Source organism: Oncorhynchus mykiss, chromosome 10 (genome assembly GCF_057628025.1).
Source record: "Oncorhynchus mykiss isolate SJ-2025 chromosome 10, ASM5762802v1, whole genome shotgun sequence".
Lineage (NCBI taxonomy): Eukaryota > Metazoa > Chordata > Actinopteri > Salmoniformes > Salmonidae > Oncorhynchus > Oncorhynchus mykiss.
Genome location: NC_143031.1, coordinates 28,187,137 through 28,208,339, shown reverse-complemented (window position 1 = coordinate 28,208,339; position 21,203 = coordinate 28,187,137). Strand labels below are relative to the sequence as shown.

General features: G+C 42.5%; 1 protein-coding gene across 6 annotated transcripts in view; it reads left to right on the top strand.

The window, feature by feature from the left end:
- Positions 1-18,626, top strand: part of LOC110533594 (angiomotin) — a 58,552-nt gene extending 39,926 nt beyond the window's left edge. For all 6 annotated transcript variants that reach the window (XM_021617963.3, XM_021617960.3, XM_021617959.3 and 3 more), the window contains 8 exons: positions 2,701-2,845; positions 4,588-4,680; positions 5,906-6,051; positions 7,985-8,134; positions 10,516-10,844; positions 11,161-11,396; positions 12,090-12,344; positions 15,654-18,626. In XM_021617963.3, coding sequence (XP_021473638.3) covers positions 2,701-2,845; positions 4,588-4,680; positions 5,906-6,051; positions 7,985-8,134; positions 10,516-10,844; positions 11,161-11,396; positions 12,090-12,344; positions 15,654-15,772 — 1,473 coding nt within the window. In that variant the 3' untranslated portion in view covers positions 15,773-18,626. The remainder of the gene's footprint in view (positions 1-2,700; positions 2,846-4,587; positions 4,681-5,905; positions 6,052-7,984; positions 8,135-10,515; positions 10,845-11,160; positions 11,397-12,089; positions 12,345-15,653) is intronic.
- The last annotated feature ends 2,577 nt before the right edge of the window (positions 18,627-21,203 follow it).

Genomic DNA, 21,203 nt, shown 5'->3' with positions numbered 1-21,203 from the left:
CTCTCTATTATTATTCTGACAATTCACATTCTTAAAATAAAGTGGTGATCCTAACTGACCTAAGACAGGGAATTTTTACTAGGATTAAATGTCAGGAATTGTGAAAAACTGAGTTTACATGTATTTGACTAAGGTGTATGTAAACTTCCGACTTCAACTGTAACTGTAGGGCTGCAAGATGCGAGTATAGGCTATTGATGATTTTAAAAAGTTACAACAAAAGCTTGTGGTCGGTTCCTTGCCTCTCAAGTGATCATATTTTCACCTATCAGACTTTTATCAATTAAATATTGCCTTTACTAATACAGTACCAGTCAAAACCTTGAACTTTTTTTTTTTCTTTACTTTTACAAAGGGTGGCTACTTTGAAGAATCTCAAATATACAATATATTTTCATTTAACACTTTCTTGGCTACATGATTTCATATGTGTTATTTCATAGTATTTATGTTAGTATTGATGTCTTCACTATTGTTCTACAATGTAGAAAATAGTACAAATAAAGAAAAACCATTGAATGAGTAGGACTGTCCAAACGTTTGACTGATACTGTATGTATAATTAGTTTATATTTAGAATGTCAGGAACAGTCGCAGTGGGGAAAACACATGTCATCCATACAGTATGCACTCAAATAGCGAACGGAGGCCATTTTCCTGCCGTTTGGTTCATTTTTCAATCATGCCGGGTAGGCTACTCCGGTTTTATAGCAGAGCTGTAGACAGGGTTTATAAGAACAGTGTTTCACTCGTCCCATCAGTCACTAGTTGAAAAGCATGCAGCATCCTACTGTGCTACAGGTAGTGTGAAATTCTGCCCAGACTATTTATGCCATGAGCTCTCCAACCCTGTTCCTGCAGCTACCCCGTGCTTAATTTGGGCAACCAAGTGGAATCTGTTCGGGAACATCGATAGTAACATGTTTTCACAACAAAACATATTTCATTAAACAGTTGACAGCCCCTCTCACTCAAGAAAGGAATGGAGGAGAGAGAGGAGGAGATGGAAACGCACAGTGGTGTGGGTGTTTGATGTGATTTTTCGATTGCATTTGCATTGATGTTAGAGGGACAATAGAGTACCAGGGCCCGGTTTCCCTATAGCGATGGAACTTTGGCAAATCGAGTGTTTTAAAACAACGACCGAAGATGTAACATGCGTTTCCCAAACACCACACAGAGAGAATGTTCTCTAAGTGCATCGTTGAGGCATGTGTGGATACTGATAGGATCGAAAGAAAGAAAGCACTGCTCTCGGATCCGCGTTCTACCTTTCCAATCTTACCTTAACATTATAATTATTCGACAATACTGATGATGGATCAGCTCCTAGAGCTATATCACATATGGCTACAAATATTGAGGCAGCTTATTCTAATGTTTACCCTATAATAAGGCACTAAATCAAGATTTGGCACATCATAAAAATAAAAATACATTGATATTAGCATAAATAGCACAAAATTAAATTAACATGACATTTATTTCACTATTATTCAAATATATAGGTCTATGTAGCCTATACTGTATTTATCTTTTAATGCAGTACTTTCACTTTTCATTTGAAACGTCTTTATGTCCTTCACTTGTTATGCAAAGAAATAGACAACTTTGTATTTGTAGTCACTGTCACATTTATCTCTGAAGTTATCAGAGTCACAGAAAGACGGATAAACATCTTGATTTTGTGTTTAGCAGAGATCTTCTGTGTATAAAGTGACGCGGAAGGGCAAAAAGTACTTAACTGTTCTATTATGAGTGATCTGACGCGAGCGTTTTCAATAGCAACTTAAGTAAGTATAGTTTTTTGAAATCGCTCGGATTTAATGATGCTCATACGAAGGTTCTAACGATGAACATAGCCTTAAGATGCTTTTGGGAAACCGGGTCCAGGGCATTAGCGGACGGTTGTTAGCTAGTTGGGTACTACCAACGCATGTTGGGCACTACCAAATACATAAAATGAGATTACAGTAACTCATTGGTCACGTGGAATTTGACTGCGGTCATGACTCATGACTGCCGGTGTGGAGGTAATGCGGTCACCTCAACAGCCTTAGGCGCAAATAGCTAAATGAGAGAGCAGCGGTGTGAATCACATCAATGCGCTATGTAGCCTAGATATCAATAATAAGTGATATCCATATCGCCCGTAGGCTAGACCACAATTGGAAGACATAACTTGGACTTTAGCCTACAAAAGCCTATTACTGCGCTTTTCCTGCGATCCATCAAATGCATTTTGTGTGTCATCATAATGTGATTTGTGGTCAGACTCACTCAGGCAGGAACAAACCTAAATGTATGCATTATTTTCAATGTTGAATTGAATGTCATTGAGAAAACAGAAAGGTGTCAAATAATTTCTGAATTTTAAAGTAATCATCTAGTTTTTTCAGAAGTATCTGTAATCAGATTACACTATTTTTGATGGTAACATAAAGGATTATAGTTTGTTTAAAATCTGTTACAACCCTGAAAGTCACTATGTTGGCCACTTCATGTAGATCTGAAAGGTTTGGATGGGTACAAGCAGTGTGGTTATTTTTCCACCTTGCCCTCTTCTTCCATATTACTTAAATTCATCTAATCCTTTTAGATCCACAGAAGTGGCTAGGGGCAGATTTGGAATTGGGCATAATCCCCCCCCCCCCTTTCTCTCTCTCTCTCTCTCTTCCTCCCCTTTCTCTCCCTGGTCAGTTGGAGACAGAGATCACGTTGGTTTCGGAGGCCTACGAAAACCTGGCCAAGTCATCCACTAAAAGGGAGGCTCTGGAGAAAACCATGAGGAACAAGCTGGAGCTGGAGGTGCGCAGGCTGCACGACTTCAACAGGGACCTCAGAGGTAAGAGGTCACAATCAGCTGCAATGTCCATGGCATGCATACATATCCATTATGTAGGTTACCAGGTCCTGCTGGTCAAAATAATAGCTTAATGTTCAAAGGATACCTGTTCATGGATTTATGGCAGTAGATTAAATCTATTCCATACTACATTTATTGGGGGAAAAAACAACTTTTTAGTAGGAAAAAGTGTGTGTGGTGTGTCCTTTCTGCATTAGATTTGGGATACCTCAACAGCATTGCCTGCATATTTGTTCAGTAATATTTATTCATGTTCAGAAGCTGTGTTTGGTTTGTATTGATTGCACTGGTATGTTTGATTTGAATAGATTTTCTGAGGACAGCTTTCACCAATTTTGCCTGGTGCGGTTTACGAGCTGTGATGTTGAAACTGGTCTTGTTCATAATTGTACTACTGTGCATTTACTGTGGTACAGAGAAAAAGTAAACGTAAAAGAGCAATCAATTGCTCGATCTGTCAATTAATCAATATGATCAATCAATGGGATATGTTAGTGTTTACAGGCAGTCCAAAGTCTCAACTTCATAACTTACTATAAAGCAGACCAAAGACCCTTCGAGCTCCAATCTTCACTCTCTGTTTCTGTAGGAAGCTCTGAGCTGAAGCCCAGTGGGTGGGGGCAGTTTCATGTCTCTAGTTTCTACCTCACTAAGCTCTTCAGTCCTACAGAGAGGAGAAAAAAAACTCCATTCATGGCTCCCTACCAAGATCGGGTCCATGACTCCCTGCCCAGACCGGGTCCATTGGGAGATTCCATGCTTTTATAACAAATCACATAGAAACCTTTTTTTAGGTCTCTCCTTCCTCTCTTTTTTTCTCCTATCGTATTGGCAGCCTTGATATCTTGCTTCACTTTTGGGGGTTTAGCGTAAATGTATACCACACTCATTGTTGTGTTTTGAGAAACACAGGGAATGGAAATGAAACAACTGAATATTTGTTTCTGGAATGCTCTCTGGATGTTTCATGGCCCAGCCTGGTTGACTTAACACTCAACTAAATATTATTTTAACGTTTGGACCAGAAATAATGGCCTGTTTTGTTTCAGGCCAATTTTCTCGTGACTCCATTAGAGAATGGGGACCTCCTCCTCTCCCTCTGCGGGGAAATGTGTGCATGTAAAGTTATTGTTTTGTTTTTGTTTGCTCGATTTTGCTGAGCAACCGGGCCCCAAGGCGTTTTATGTGCGTGGAACGAAAGTTTGGATCTTAAGAACTTGAGTTCCACATCGACTCCGAGTCCAGGCCTATTAAATTCTCTTCGGGGGATTGTGAATTCCCTCCACCTCCATATTCACATTAATCCATGGCCCCGCTGTCTGTATGGCTACATTTACACAATCACAGAGCTGTATGTCGAAATTCTGTTTGAGCTGTTTAATAGCACCAAAACCCCCATACATAGCATGCATATCCTGCATATTAACTAGAGGCTGACCACATTGAATGTGCAACTCTGCAAGGAGTTTAACAGTGTGTTCTTTAAGGAGCTTAATTCCCCAGTTTTAACATGTTGTCTTGCCATTTTATGATCTAATTTCCTGCAAAGATTTGATTTATGAGAATTAGAGCATATTTGGGTATGCCTTTGTGTACGCACACACAAGTTTGCATGTATGTGTGTGTTCACGGGCATTTGAGTGTGCACAGTGTGTCTCTTTGGCCACTAGACCCTCAGGCTGGCTCTGACCTGACTTTGGCAATGACATTCTCTGTTGCAGAGCGCATGGAAACTGCCAACAAACAGCTAGCTGCTAAGGAGTGTGAGGGATCGGAAGACAACCGCAAGACCATCTCTCAGCTACTCACCCAGAGTGAGTACATCACTAACACAGCTACCAGGGAACACCAGGCCAGGCCTCTCCAACATTCTACATCCAGTCTGAACATACCTCTGTGTGGCCTCATCAGTAAGGACATAACCAGGCAAAGGGTCTGGGGTTCATGTACTGTAGAACACTACGTAGCCACTAGAAATGTCATTCAAGTCACTGTTTTTGAAGGTCCAATGAGGCCATTCTTATCTCAATATCAAATCATTTCTGGTTAACAATTAAGTACCTTCCTGTGATTGTGTTCAATTAAAATGGTCAAAAATAAACAAAAATAGCTTCTTAGCAAAGATACAACCTTAAAGCTATCTGTTATTGGCAGAGCGGTTTGGAACTCTTTCATATTGGTCTATTAACTAATTACGACCAGGCAGGCCAAAACTCCATCCCACCAAAACAGGCAGAAATGTCACTGTCTTTTCAAACAACTCTTAAACTTTAAGGGCATTATCATAAATTTCACAATATCACAGTATTCCCCACTCCCTTTGCATTCAGAACAGCCTCAATTTGTCAGTGGACCCTACAAGGTGTCGAAAGCGTTCAACAGGGATGCTGACCCATGTTGACTCCAATGCTTCCCACAGTTGTGTCAAGTTGGCTGGATGTCCTTTGGGTGGTGGACCATTCTTGATACACACAGGAAACTGTTGAGCGTGAAAAACGCAGCAGCGTTGCAGTTCTTGACACAAATCGGTGCGCCTGACACCTACTTCCATACCCTGTTTAAAGGCACTTATATCTTTTGTCTTGCCTGTTCACCCTCTGAATGGCACACATACACAATCCATGTCTCAACTGTCTCCTCCCCTTCATCTACACTGATTGAAGTGGATTTAACAGGTGCCATCAATAAGGGATCATAGCTTTCACCTGGATAGTCTATGTCATTAAACATTTTTATACAATGTTTTGTGTACTCAGTGTATATACAACACAGGAAAATCACGTTTTTGACTGCACTGGGCATTTAACAAAAATGACACACACACACAAAACACATTTGTTTATGATGTTTAGTTAATGAAAAGGAACCTTCGCACACTCAGTATCAATGTACAATTTTAAATGTATTAGGCTGAGCTTTCGGTCATCAGACCTTCATCAGAGCAAAAAGTAAGCTCATAACATAACTACTTTAGTAAATGAAAGGAATATCACTTCTTCAGAGGGCTAGTCCTCAGTGTGTTGTGTATGTGTCTCCCAGACAAAGAGACGGTGCGTGAGAAGGAGAAGCTGGAGATAGAGCTGAACGCCCTGCGCTCCACCACGGACGACCAGAGACGACACATTGAGATTAGAGACCAGGCTCTCAACAATGCCCAGGCCAAAGTAGTCAAACTAGAGGAGGAGGTGAGGAACTGACTTAGTCTAACAAGCTTTATGTATCATAATGTTCTCACTTGCTTCATGAATAGGTGATATCAGAAATGTCTTGGATACTTGAATTCATCCTGGCATCAGTTCAGTTGATTGAGCTTGAGGTAATCTCGGTTATCCAGAAGTCAAGTTCTCTCGCGAAAGTTTGTCAATTCCTTTTTTCTTCTGGGGGGGATGTCAATAACAATTATGACGACCTTTGTGGAAAGGAAGGAAGCAAAGTCTCCTCCCTCGCAAACGGAAACTCTCGGCCAAACCCCTTCCGTTAATTTCACCCATGTTTATCATGGCCAAAAAGCAAATGTCTGTTTTCATGAATTTTACTATAGACCATTTGACTTTGTGGCTGTGGAATCTAGTGGAAACCACTTATCATGCTCACACAACTTGAAAATCACCGTACCAGTTTAAGTACCATTTTCACCCAATCCTGATTCGTCCAGATAATCAACAACGAAAACCCCAAACCAGGAAATACTGATACTTCGTAATCACATAATTCTGTGAGCCTTGACAGATTTTCGCCGTTTCATCTGTCCACGAGAATCTGTCCACGACAGATTAAGTTTGAGGATATATTTATGCCCCCTGATGGACAAGCATAGGCATGACTTTCTGTTGAGCGTAAAATAATCTAGCTATCTTCCCTGTCTTCCTCTGGTTGTGTCACCATTGAGCTTGATAGCCTGATAATGTCAATATTGAACCACAATGTCATCCATCCTATCACCTGGTATTGATTACATTATTGGCTGAAGACAGGGTCTGGTATGCTTTCAGTTGTGATCCATGGGGTTGGTTTGCACTGGTTAAAAGGGTAAGATGGAAGACTGCAAAGTGAGTTTAAATTTACTCAAAACATAATTTCTTGTTAACGAAGCAACTGCTACTAGTCCTCAGATCCAAAACAGTGAAAACCACAAACAATCCCCCAAATAAAGATCCTTCCTCTTTGAAGTTTCTTCCCTCAGAAGTCAGTGTTTTTGATAAGATCAGTATGTCCCACTACAGTGAGCAGATAGCTGTCCCTGATGACTAGAGGGTAAATCACCCCAGCCTTGCCCCTGGTCTAGCCAGAGAAATGCAAAAGGCCTCTGTGGCCTTGTGTGGGCCTGGACAGAACTCCCCTGTGGAAAACTGGAGCTGCTCTGAGCATTGATGCCCCTGGCTGGTAGGTTCTGTTTGTTGGCTGGTAATGTGTCTGAAATAGCCTGGCCACAGCCCAGAGGGCCAGTTAGCCAGTGGGCTGAGTGGAGCAGGAAACGAACCGGTAGTGTCCTAAAAAGCACAGGGCTGCTCCACTTCTTCTGCCCGGCACCACCACAAACGCCTGCTTGTTTCCCCGAACAAAGGCTGTCGAGTTTGAGCTTTATATCTGCCATGAAAGTTCTGAACAGGGCCAGATTCTTCGCCTGCTCTCTCTCTCCTCTGTGTGGGAACATTGTATATGCTTCTCTATTTCTCCCTCTTTCTCTCTTTTCCTCTCTTTCTTTACAGAGAGACTCCCTGAGCTAAATCAGTCTATTGAGTGGAGCCACAGTTATATCTCCTGTTGCAGTTCAAAGGGGCTGTAGTGCAGAGGGACTTTGAGACATAGGCATCGGGTACACAATAACTGCATTATCTTGGAGTGGGCTGTTGGGGTTGTTCACTGGGTGGGGTTGTTTGGACGAAAGGGGGCACCTGTTTCCCTGTCTCCTCCCTGGTCGTATTTCACTCATTGTCAAATACCTAATAGGACTGAGTAGTTGACAGCAATTACATTGTGGCACAAAGAAGGTGAAAGTATTGCTTTCACCAACCCAGTCAGGTTTCTGGAATGAAATGCAAACTCCCTACTTCCTGTCTACTTCCTTTCTGTGCCCTGACCACATCCTGTCTGTGTGTTTTGTCTCCCTGGCTGAAGCTGAAGAAGAAGCAGGTGTATGTGGAGAAGGTGGAGCGCATGCAGCAGGCCCTGGCCCAGCTCCAGGCTGCCTGTGAGAAGAGAGAGCAGCTGGAGCACCGCTTACGCACACGGCTGGAGAGGGAGCTGGAGTCACTGCGCATGCAGCAGGTGAGATACACACGTTGTGTTAAAGACACGGAACCAAAGCAGTGTCTCAGCTGCAGTCAGCGTTAGCGGGGCGCCCTGACCCAGAATTTCAGGCTCTTTCTCTCCCAAAATGTTCTCTTCCATAAATTCCATCGTCTCTTCCTGTGTGTCCAAGCGAAGCACCACAGAATGTTTTCCTATCAGTTAAGCGCGACCAGGTCATTCCGGCCAGGGGGATACTGGGAATGTGGGGGAAATGTTGCAGCTGACAGAACATCAGAGGTTCTGTCTGCGGAGGGAGAGAAAGAGGAAGAGCAGCCATATGTATATTCCAGTCAAGCCTTTGGGAGAAGACAGACTGCCTGGTCAACAAAGACTACAGACAGACTTGAAGCCCTGCCTCTCTACCAGCCAGTGTTGCCATAGGCCAGTGGTTCCCAAACTTGTTATAGTCCCATACCCCTTCAAACCTTCAACATCCAGCTGCATACCCCCTCTAGAACCAGGGTCAACATACTCTCAAATGTTGTTTTTTGTCATCATTGTAAGCCTGCCACACACACACTATATGATACATGTATTTAACATAAGAATGAGTGTCAGTTTTTGTCACAACCCGGCTGGTGGGAAGTGACAAAGAAGTCTTATAGGACCAGGGCACAAATAATAATATAATAATAATCAATCATTTTGCTCTTTGTTTAACCATCTTACATATAAAACCTTATTTGTTCATCAAAAATGGTGCATGACTCACCACAGACTAATGAGAAGGGTGTGCTTGAAAGGCTGGACATACCTCTGCAGTGTTGGGTTGTATTGGAGAGAGTCTCAGTCTTAAATCATTTTTCACACCGTCTGTGCCTGTATTTAGTTTTCATGCTAGTGAGGGCTGAGAATCCACTCTCACTCACATAGGTACATGGTTGCAAAGGGCATCAGTGTCTTAACACTCAGACACTCAGACACAAAAATCTGGCAGTGGCTTCTGATTAATCAATTTTCACAGAACTTGTTGCAATTTTGATGAGGCTCTCTTGTTCAGATATCGGTAAGTGTACTGGAGGCAGGGCATGAAAGGAATAATGAATTCAGTTGTTTGTGTCGTCCGTTTCGGGAAAGTACCTGCGTAATTGCGTACCCAACTCACTCAAGTGCTTCACTATATCACATTTTACATTGTCCGTAAGCTTGAGTTCATTTGCACACAAAACATCTTACAATGATGGAACGACCTGTGTGTTGTCCTTGTTAATGCAGACAGAGAAGAGCTCCAACTTCTTAATCTCAGCCTCAGTTTTGTCCCACACATTGATTATAGTTGCGGAAAGTCCCTGTAATCCTAGATTCAGATCATTCAGGCGACATCAACCAGATAGGCCAGTCCTGTGAGAAACTCGGCATCATGCAAACGGTCAGACAAGTGAAAATGATGGTCAGTAAAGAAAACTTTAAGCTCGTCTCTCAATTTAAAAAAAAAGTAAATTCTTTGCCCCTTGATAACCAGCGCACTTCTGTATGTTGTAAAAGCGTTACATGGTCGATGCCCATATCATTGCATAATGCAGAAATATGAGAGTTCAGGGGCCTTGCTTTAATAAAGTTAACCATTTTTACTGTAGTGTCCAAAACATCTTTCAAGCTGTCAGGCATTCCTTTGGCAGCAAGAGCCTCTCAGTGGATACTGCAGTGTAAACAAGTGATGTCGGGAGCAACTGCTTGTACGTACGTTACCACTCCACTATGTCTCCCTGTCATGGCTTTTGCGCCATCAGTACAGATACCAACACCTCTTGACCACCAAAGTACATTTGATGTCACAAAGCTGTCCTGTACATAAAAAATATCCTCTCCTGTTGTCCTGGTTTCCAGTGGTTTGCAGAAGAGGATGTCTTCCTTAATTGACCCCCCCCCCCCCTCCCATAAACGTAACGGACATACACCAGGAGCTGTGCCAGGTCCGCCACGTCTGTTGACTCATCCATGTGTAACGCATAGAATTCACTGGCTTGTATGCGAAGCAGTGATTATTTCAAAACATCTCCTGCCTGTATTTGACATTGTTGTTATTTCGCTGAACACTAGATGGTTTAATTTTATTTTTGGCAGTGAAACAAGGCTACTCAGGTGAGAAAAAAACATCACCCAAATGTCTAGCCCCGTTGGAAAATCTAAATGGACTGTTTGAAAATGTGAATAACATTTTTTATTTGGCGTACCCCGACGGCATTCCGCGTACCCCTGGGGCCATGGTTTAGACAGTAATTGTGTGTATTACAAATGCATAAGTGCCTGTGACTGCAAGTTGATGCCTCACTTGGATGGCAGTTGAGCTCTTGAATAGTTGAGGTTTACTGACAACCATACCTTCCACCCCCATTGTCTCCACTCCCCACATCCAGAGACAAGGTGGCTCCCAGAGCAGCAGCAGTGGTCAGGAGTACAGTGCCACGGCCCTGATGGAGCACCTGAGGGAGAAAGAGGAGAGGATCCTGGCCCTGGAGGCAGACATGACCAAATGGGAGCAGAAATACCTGGAGGAGAGCGTTATGAGGCAGTTTGCCCTGGACGCCGCCGCCTCTGTCGCCACCCAGAGGGACACATTGTCTTCGGTGATAAGCCACTCCCCCAGCAGCAGCTATGAGCAGCAGCTGTCAGTGGAGGCTCGTATCCAGAAGGAGGAGGAGGAAATCCTCATGGCCAACCGTCGCTGTCTAGACATGGAAAGCAGGTAAATAGCTGTGTGTTTGATCTTTGGAATGCCTGGAGAAGCGTTTCAATTTTATATAATATTAAATATATTCTGTACAGACCACTATACAGATAATATCCTTAACAGCCTAACACACCCACTTACCCTACCCCCATAACCTCAGTACAGTAAATCAACCATGACCCCAGTCAAACCCAGACTATAACTCCCATTGTTCTTACTGATCATACAGAACACAATAGAAGTCTTTACGGTACATGTAATGCATTCTGCACATTACAGGATGTTGTACTTCCTTTTATTTGAATAACTGTACTCATGTCCCATCCCACAGGATCAAGAACCTGCACGCCCAGATCATAGAGAAGGATGCCATGATCAAGGTGCTCCATCAGCGTTCCAGGAAGGATCCCAACAAGGACCGGGACGCCCAGTCCATCATGCGTCCCTCCAAGTCCCTGATGTCCATCGCCAACACGGGGGGCTCGGGCCTGCTCTCCCACAGCCTTGGCCTCAGCAGCTCACCCATCACAGAGGAGCGCAAGGACAGCAGCTGGAAGGGCAGCCTGGGTGCAAATGCTATTGGTTTTCATGTTATGTTGTGTGATGTGCCACCTAACAAAGGCTATTTTAAGTTTTCCCTTCTTATATTTGAATTGAGTGGGGTAGATACTGGAACTGCAGACTTGAGGAGAGATTTCTAATTACACATTATTCCTTATATATAATATAGTGCACTACTTTTGACTAGACTCAGCCTAGGGCTCTTGTGAAAAGTACTGCACTATAAGTGGCATAGGGTGTCATTTCAGATGCATGGTAGAGGGACAACAGCTGGAAGTCTGGTTCAGAGGAAGAGGGCAGGGAGAGTACAGGAAGTTGATTCACAGGCCTCTGAGATGTGTTAGTCAGAACGTGATGATGGACAGACAAAGGGGTATGGAGGGTGTCAAGGACATGAATGGTCGTCAGCTGTGGGTATGGAATGTACAGTTCAGTAGTAATCATCAGGCTGAATAACAATCGGGTGGTCTTGAAGGAGGGTGGGAAGTTAAATATTATGCAATGGTGCAGTGCTGCTTTTATATTTTCAGTAGGGACTGAATGAATGCTGTTTAATTGTTGTGTGTATTCTGAATGTACTGTGTGTTACTATCTACTTCAACTTGCTTCCATGTGCATGAATAAAAAACGTGAGAGCTTGTCATGGGTAACCCAGCACCACCACATATCTAACAGGTTTCCTCTGTTCTCTCCCCTCAGGAATTCTGTTGGGTCCAGAGTACCGTACTGACTCTCTGAAGACAGAGTCCATCTCGTCATCTCCCTCTCCGGTCCTGCCCCTGACAGGGGGTCACTCTAAGACAGGCAGCAGGGACAGCTGCACTCAGACAGACAAGGGCCAAAGCCAGGGTCAGGAGGCTAGCAGCAAGCCCAGCACCCCAGCCATGCAGAGCATGACCCTGCCAAGCCGACTCTCCAGCCCCAGCCCTGTTTACATACCAGACCGCATCGCAGGTACAGTAGGACAGGGCAGGCTGCCAGCTTTAGGGCTATGTTCTAGTATATTACATTCAATACGTTTTTGGTCAACGCTCCACATTAGTGTAGTTTGCTGTGGACACAAGTAGGGCCAGGGGTTTTTCCTGACCACAGGTCCTAATTATAGGCTTTAATTATAGCCTTTAACTAGGGTCCAGAGTCAGACCCAGATAATATTGAGTGTTTGCTGTCTGCAATTTGAGAAATATAAACGTTGAATTAGACCTGACCCACGAGGATGCAGCTGCAATGTGCAGTGCTAACACTGCAGAATGGCAAACAACACTTGTGATTGTCAGTGTGGCCCATCACTTCAGGCAATAGACTGACCTGAATCGTTTCTAGGAAAATGATCTAACCAAGAACAAATACACTTTTGTTTAAAATCTGTTTTGACGTGTTGCGAGACTAATTCAAGAAATAATCCAAGAACTACAAATTTGTTTCAACCATATAAAGAAGTGGAGTTATGAAACCAATACAGTAGCTGGAGGGGAAGTGGATAAGCGAGAGTGGGTCAGATGCTCTGGATGGGTAATTTGGGGTCAAACATCCTATCAAATATAGTGTGCTGGATATTATTTTCTCTAAGGCAAATCACCTATTCCCTTTAGAGTGCACTACTTACAGTGCCTTCAGAAAGTATTCACACTTCTTGACTTTTTCCACATTTTGTTGTGTTAGTCTGAATATTACATTTGTTTAAAACAATTTCACTGGCCTACACACAATACCCAAAAATGTAAAAGTTACAAATGAATAAAAAAATGAAAAGCTGAAATGTCTTGAGACTATAAGTATCCAACCCCTTTGTTATGAAAGCCCAACAGTAAATAAGTTCAGGAGTAAAAACATGCTTAAAACCTGTTGTGACTAGGGGGCAGTATTTTCATTTTTGGAGAAAAAAAAACGTTCCCGTAGTAAACAGGATATTTTGTCAGGACAAGATGCTAGAATATACATATAATTGACAGTTTAGGATAGAAAACACTCTAAAGTTTCCAAAACTGTAAAAATATTGTCTGTAAGTATAACAGAACTGATGTTGCAGGCGAAAGCCTGAGAAAAATCCAATCCGGAAGTGCCTCATGTTTTGAAATCGCTGCGTTCCAATGCGTCCCTATTGAGCAGTGAATGGGCTATCAACCAGATTACTCTTTCTCCGTATTCCCGAAGGTGTCTACAGCATTGTGACGTAGTTTTACGCATTTATGTTGAAGAATACCCGTAAGCGGCTACAAGTGGTCACCTGATGCTCCCAGAGAGATTCTCGCGTAAAATACAGAGGTAGCCATTACGCCAATCGGAATAACTAATTGTCCCGATGGATATATTATCAAATAGATATTTGAAAAACACCTTGAGGATTGATTACAAACAACGTTTGCCATGTTTCTGTCGATATTATGGAGCTAATTTGGAAGCCGTTTTCTTGACTGCAATTTCCGGGCGATTTCTCAGCCAAACGTGAAGAACAAACGGAGCTATTTTGACTACAAAAATAATATTTTTGGAAAAAAGGAACATTTGCTATCTAACTGGGAGTCTCGTGAGTGAAAACATCTGAAGCTCATCAAAGGTAAACAATTTAATTTGATTGCTTTTCTGATTTCCGTGACCAAGTTACCTGCTGCTAGCTGGACAAAATGCTATGCTAGGCTATCGATAAACTTACACAAATGCTTGTCTAGCTTTGGCTGTAAAGCATATTTTGAAAATCTGAGATGACAGGGTGATTAACAAAAGGCTAAGCTGTGTCTCAATATATTTAATTTTCATGAATAGGAATATTTTCTAGGAATATTTATGTCCGTTGCGCTATGCTAATTAGTGTCAGGCGATGATTAAGCTCCCGCATGCGGGATGGGGAGTCACTATTAACAAGTCACACTGTTTAACAGGATTTTTTATGATTATCTCATCTCTGTACCCTGCACATACAATTATCTGTAAGACCCCTCAGTTGAGCAGTGAATTTCAAACACAGAATCAACCACAAAGACAAGGGAGGTTTTCCAATGCCTCGTGAAGAAGGGCACCTATTGGTAGAAGTAGGCATTGAATATCCCCTTGAACACGGTGAAGTTATTAATTACACTTTGAATGGTCTATCTATACACTCAGTCACTACAAAGATATAGGTGTCTTTCTTAACTCAGTTGCCTGAGAAGAAGGAAACCGCTCAGGGATTTCTCCATGAGGCCAATGGTGACTTTAAATCAGTGACAGAGTTTAATGGCCATGATAGGAGAAAACTTAGGGTGGATCAACAACATTGTAGTTACTCCACAATACTAAGCTAAATGACAGAGTGAAAAGAAGGAAGCCTATACAGAATACAAATATTCCAAATGTGCATCCTGTTTGCTACAAGGCACTAAAGTAATACTCCAACAAATGTGGCAAAACAATTAACTTTTTGTCCTGAATCCAAAGTGTTATGTTTGGGGCTAATCCAATACAACACATTGCAGAGTACAACTCTCCATATTTTCAAGCATAATGGTGGCTGCATCATGTTATGGGTATGCTTGTAATCAATAAGAACTGGGAAGTTTTTCAGGAAAAAAAATGAACCGAATGGAGCTAAGCACAGGCAAAATCCTCAAGGAAAACCTATTTGTCTGCTTTCCACCAAAAAACTGTAAGATTAATTCACCTTTCAGCAGGACAATAACCTAAAACACAAGGCCAAATCTACACAACGGAGTTGCTTACAAGAAGCCAGTGAATGTTCCTGAATGGCTGAGTTACAGTTTTGACTTAAATCTGCTTGAAAATCAATGACAAGACCTGAAAGTGGTTGTCTAGCAATGATCAACAACCAATTTGACAGAGCTTGAAGAATTTTGAAAAGAGGAATGGCCAGATGTTGCAAAACCCAGGTGTGGAAAGCTCTTAGAGACTTACCTAGAAAGACTCACAGCTGTAATTGCTGCCCGAGGTGCTTCTACAAAGTATTACATTTATGTAAATTATATATTTCTGTATTTAATTTTCAATACATTTGCTGCAATTTCTAAAAACATGTTTTTCATTTGTCATTATGGGTTATTGTGTGTAGGGGATGGGTGAGGTGAAAAAATATATTTAATCCATTTTGAATTCAGGCTGTAAGACAACAAAATGTTGAATAAGTCAAGGGGTATGAATACTTTCTGAGGGCACTGTATGTGGCTCTGGTCAATAGTGATCTATATGGGGATTGGGGACTATGATGTCTTTGTTTTGGGGGTAGACATTCCCTTTGATCAGTTGACTAACCTTCTCCCTATTTGTCTGTAGATGTGCCTGTGTTCCATAGCAGTACCCTGGAAAGGCGCGCCCCTGTGCAGTCCCACCCCCAGCCCCCATCAGCCTCCCAACAGGAGTTGGACAACGACATGGTGGAGGTCCTCATCTGAAACTCAACCACTGACCTCTGAACCGTGGCCTCTATAGGTCACAGGACAGGACAGGACGGGAGGACAAGTGTGTTTGTGCACTATCGACACACTCACACACTCACACCTTCATACACACACTTTCAAAATAGGTGAAGGATGACTTTTTTTTTTCATAAAAAAAAAAATATGTTTGGTGTTTAAATAGATGTCTGGTGTTTAACTAGGGTGTGTTAAAATGCACTATTTTTCTAGATGTGTTTTTAATGAACAATACCGTGTTTTAATTAATACCACGTACAGTTTCAGTCAGGAGGTTTTAGTGTCATCAGAATGATCAATTAATTCTCTTGTACAGTGTTGCTGGAGGCTATTGGTTAACTAGCCCCCTTGGACCAAATTTCTTGGCTACCATTCATTGCATTTATTGCACTACTTATTTTTCTGAGTGTGTTTCAAAACGCTGTTTTTTAACATTTAGTCTGACTTAGGTATTCTTATTTATGTGTGGTAGTACATTATTCACCAATGTTAGATGTGGCACTTGGGTAATCAAAAGATATATTGTAAACTACAAACATTATTTTAACCTGTAAATACTGTATTTAGATACTGTGTGTATGGCATGTGTATCATTTAACTGAACCGAATGGAATAGGTTTTTAGAAGCCATTCGGTTACATGGCACTGCCAGCCAAGGACCACAATGCACTGTTTAAAGTATTGGGGGCCCAGCCTCACATGTCACAGTGGAGAACATAGGGGAGCGAGAATCACACCTTTCTACTGTGGTCCAATGTGCTGCATGTGTGACCCCACTGGATGGGTTCAGTCTCTTTGAAGTACAGTAGAAGAGGTTTGGTGTTCACCAATGTGCCTATGCTTCAGTTATAAGGTTCTCCACCATACCTGTTAAGTGTAATTCATTCCAGTCTGGCTGGGTTTGGTTAGGTTCTTCCACCCAAACTTGCTTCAAATTATTTTAGGCCTAAAATAGTCAGTTGGGATTTCAACTTCTAGTTTATGCAACAAACAGACATTCTGGTAATTACCTGTCCTTCTAATTTACAAGCTTGATTGGCATTGTTTATATACAGTGCATTTTAAAGTATTCAGACCCCTTGACTTAAAAAAAAATTACGTTACAGCCTTATTCTAAAATGGATTAAATTGTTTTTTTTCCCCTCACCAATTTACACAATACTGCATAATGACAAAGTAAAAACAGGTTTTTAGAGATTTTCGCAAAAAAAAATTTTTATATTACATTTACATAAGTATTCAGACCATTTACTCAGTACTTTGTTGAAGCACCTTTGGCAGCGATTACAGCCTCGAGTTGTCTTGGGTATGACGCTACAAGCTTGGCACACCTACAGTGCCTTGCGAAAGTATTCGGCCCCCTTGAACTTTGCGACCTTTTGCCACATTTCAGGCTTCAAACATAAAGATATAAAACTGTATTTTTTTGTGAAGAATCAACAACAAGTGGGACACAATCATGAAGTGGAACGTCATTTATTGGATATTTCAAACTTTTTTAACAAATCAAAAACTGAAAAATTGGGCGTGCAAAATTATTCAGCCCCCTTAAGTTAATACTTTGTAGCGCCACCTTTTGCTGGGATTACAGCTGTAAGTCGCTTGGGGTATGTCTCTATCAGTTTTGCACATCGAGAGACTGAATTTTTTTCCCATTCCTCCTTGCAAAACAGCTCGAGCTCAGTGAGGTTGGATGGAGAGCATTTGTGAACAGCAGTTTTCAGTTCTTTCCACAGATTCTCGATTGGATTCAGGTCTGGACTTTGGCCATTCTAACACCTGGATATGTTTATTTTTGAACCATTCCATTGTAGATTTTGCTTTATGTTTTGGATCATTGTCTTGTTGGAAGACAAATCTCCGTCCCAGTCTCAGGTCTTTTGCAGACTCCATCAGGTTTTCTTCCAGAATGGTCCTGTATTTGGCTCCATCCATCTTCCCATCAATTTTAACCATCTTCCCTGTCCCTGCTGAAGAAAAGCAGGCCCAAACCATGATGCTGCCACCACCATGTTTGACAGTGGGGATGGTGTGTTCAGGGTGATGAGCTGTGTTGCTTTTACGTCAAACATAACGTTTTGCATTGTTGCCAAAAAGTTCAATTTTGGTTTCATCTGACCAGAGCACCTTCTTCCACATGTTTGGTGTGTCTCCCAGGTGGCTTGTGGCAAACTTTAAACAACACTTTTTATGGATATCTTTAAGAAATGGCTTTCTTCTTGCCACTCTTCCATAAAGGCCAGATTTGTGCAATATACGACTGATTGTTGTCCTATGGACAGAGTCTCCCACCTCAGCTGTAGATCTCTGCAGTTCATCCAGAGTGATCATGGGCCTCTTGGCTGCATCTCTGATCAGTCTTCTCCTTGTATGAGCTGAAAGTTTAGAGGGACGGCCAGGTCTTGGTAGATTTGCAGTGGTCTGATACTCCTTCCATTTCAATATTATCGCTTGCACAGTGCTCCTTGGGATGTTTAAAGCTTGGGAAATCTTTTTGTATCCAAATCCGGCTTTAAACTTCTTCACAACAGTATCTCGGACCTGCCTGGTGTGTTCCTTGTTCTTCATGATGCTCTCTGCGCTTTTAACGGACCTCTGAGACTATCACAGTGCAGGTGCATTAATACGGAGACTTGATTACACACAGGTGGATTGTATTTATCATCATTAGTCATTTAGGTCAACATTGGATCATTCAGAGATCCTCACTGAACTTCTGGAGAGAGTTTGCTGCACTGAAAGTAAAGGGTCTGAATAATTTTGCACGCCCAATTTTTCAGTTTTTGATTTGTTAAAAAAGTTTGAAATATCCAATAAATGTCATTCCACTTCATGATTGTGTCCCACTTGTTGTTGATTCTTCACAAAAAAATACAGTTTTATATATTTATGTTTGAAGCCTGAAATGTGGCAAAAGGTCGCAAAGTTCAAGGGGGCCGAATACTTTCGCAAGGCACTGTATATTTGAGGAGTTTCTCCCATTCTTCTCTGCAGATCCTCTCAAGCTCTGTCAGGTTGGATGGGGAGCGTCGCTGCACAGCTATTTTCAGGTCTCTCTGATCAGGTTCAAGTCCGGGCTCTGGCTGGGCCACTCAAGGACATTCAGAGACTTGTCCCGATGCCACTCCTGCATTGTCTTGGCTGTGTGCTTAGGGTCGTTGTTCTGTTGAAAGGTAAACCTTCGCCCCAGTCTTAGGTCCTGAGAGCTCTGGAGCAGGTTTTCATTAAAGATCTCTCTGTACTTTGAGTCGTTCATCTTTCCCTCGATCCTGACTAGTCTCACAGTCCCTGCCGCTGAAAAACTTCCCCACAGCATGATGCTGCCACCACCATGCTTCACCGTAGGGATGGTGCCAGGTTTCCTCCAGACGTGACGCTTGGCATTCAGGCCAAAGAGTTCGATTTTGGTTTCATCAGACCAGAGAATCTTGTTTCTCATAGTCTGAGAGTCCTTTAGGTGCCTTTTGGCAAACTTCAAGCAGGCTGTCATGTGCCTTTTACTGAAGAGTGGCTTCCGTCTGGCCACTCTACCGTAAAGGCCTGAATGGTAGTGCTGCAGAGATGGTTGTCCTTTTGGAAGGTTCTCCCATCTCCATAGAGGAACTCTAGAGCTCTGTCAGAGTGACCATCAGGTTCTTGGTCCCCTCCCTGACCAAGTCCCTTGTCCCCCGATAGCTCAGTTTGGCCTGGCGGCCAGCTCTAGGAAGAGTCTTGGTGGTACCAAACTTCTTCCATTTCAGAATGATGGAGGCCACTGTGTTCTTGGGGATGCTGCATGAATGTTTTGGTACCCTTCCCCAGATCTGTTTCTCGACACAATCCTGTCTCGGCGCTCTAACGACAATTCGTTCGACCTCATGGCTTGGTTTTTGCTCAGACATGCACTGTCAACGGTGGGACCTTATATAGACAGGTGTGTGCCTTTCCAAATCATGTCCAATCAATCGAATTTATCCCAGGTGGACTCCAATCAAGTTGTAGAAACATCTGAAGGATGATCAATGGAAACAGGATGCATCTGAGCTCAATTTAAAGTCTCATAGCAAAGGGTCTATAATACTTATACTTAAATAAGGTATTTGTTGTTTAGGTTTATTAGATTTGCAAAAATTGATAAAAACCTGTTTTTGCTTTGTCATAATGTATGTGTATATTGATGAGGAAAAAGTTTTATTTAATCAATTTTAGAATAAGGCAGTAACCTAACAAAATGTTGAAAAGAGGAAGGGATCTGACTACTTTCCGAATGCACTGTATATGACATTATATGGCTGTGTTTAAAAGCAGACCAATTCTGATCTTTTTCCATTAATTGGTCTTTTGACCAATCAGATCAGCTCTTTTGCCAATAAATGGGCAAACGATCAGAATTGGTCTGGCTGTGTGCAGCCTATGTGGTGATAAAATAGTGTTAGCAGTTGAAATCCAAGACAGTTTCATAACTGCACGTTCCTTGCTTTTGACCAAAGGTAACAGAATGAGTTTATCTATAGCTCGTTTTACAGACAACGATCATATAATATATCACGTCAGCAACTTTTTAACAGTGACCCACATCACAATCTAGGTAGCAGTTGTGAACATTTCCAATCCAAAGCCAAAAATATGGGACCAAATAAACACTCCACCAGCTGGTCACCTGGCTTGAACCCACTATTGTCTGTAGTTTCAAAAGTTTACAAGGGGGGCATTTTAAAAAAAGGAAAAAAAAGGTCAAGTTGGCTGTGCAGGATAGACAATGGACCCTGGGAGTGGGGACTGAGGTTGAATGCTCTATTATGTTACACTTCAGCTGAGGCTCAGGCCAGACTACCGCATTTGGGGCACTGACCTCCGGGCATTTATAATGCAATTCTACACATTTGTCATGAGGCTAATAAAAAATGTTGTTCCTGCAATTCTACAGTTTTTGCCATGGGGCAGATATTTTTTTTAGCTGTTTTATAGCTTATCTCATGCTTTTGTTCACATTTTGACATGAGGCTGGGAAGATTTTGCTGTTTTAAAGCAAATTTCCTGCCTCCCGGGTGACGCAGTGGTTAAGGGCGTTGTACTGCAGCGCCAGCTGTGCCACCAGAGACTCTGGGTTCGCGCCCAGGTTCTGTCGTAACCGGCTGCGACTGGGAGGTCCGTGGGGCGACGCACAATTGGCCTAGCGTCTTCTGGTTTAGGGAGGGTTTGGCCGGTAGGGATATCCTTGTCTCATCGCACACCAGTGACTCCTGTGGCGGGCCGAGCGCAATGCACGCTAACCCAGGTTGCCAGGTGCACGGTGTTGCCTGCGACACATTGGTGCGGCTGGCTTCCAGGTTGGATGCGCGCTGTGTTAAGAAGCAGTGCGGCTTGGTTGGGTTGTGTATCGGAGGACGCATGACTTTCAACCTTCGTCTCTCCCGAGCCCGAAAGGGAG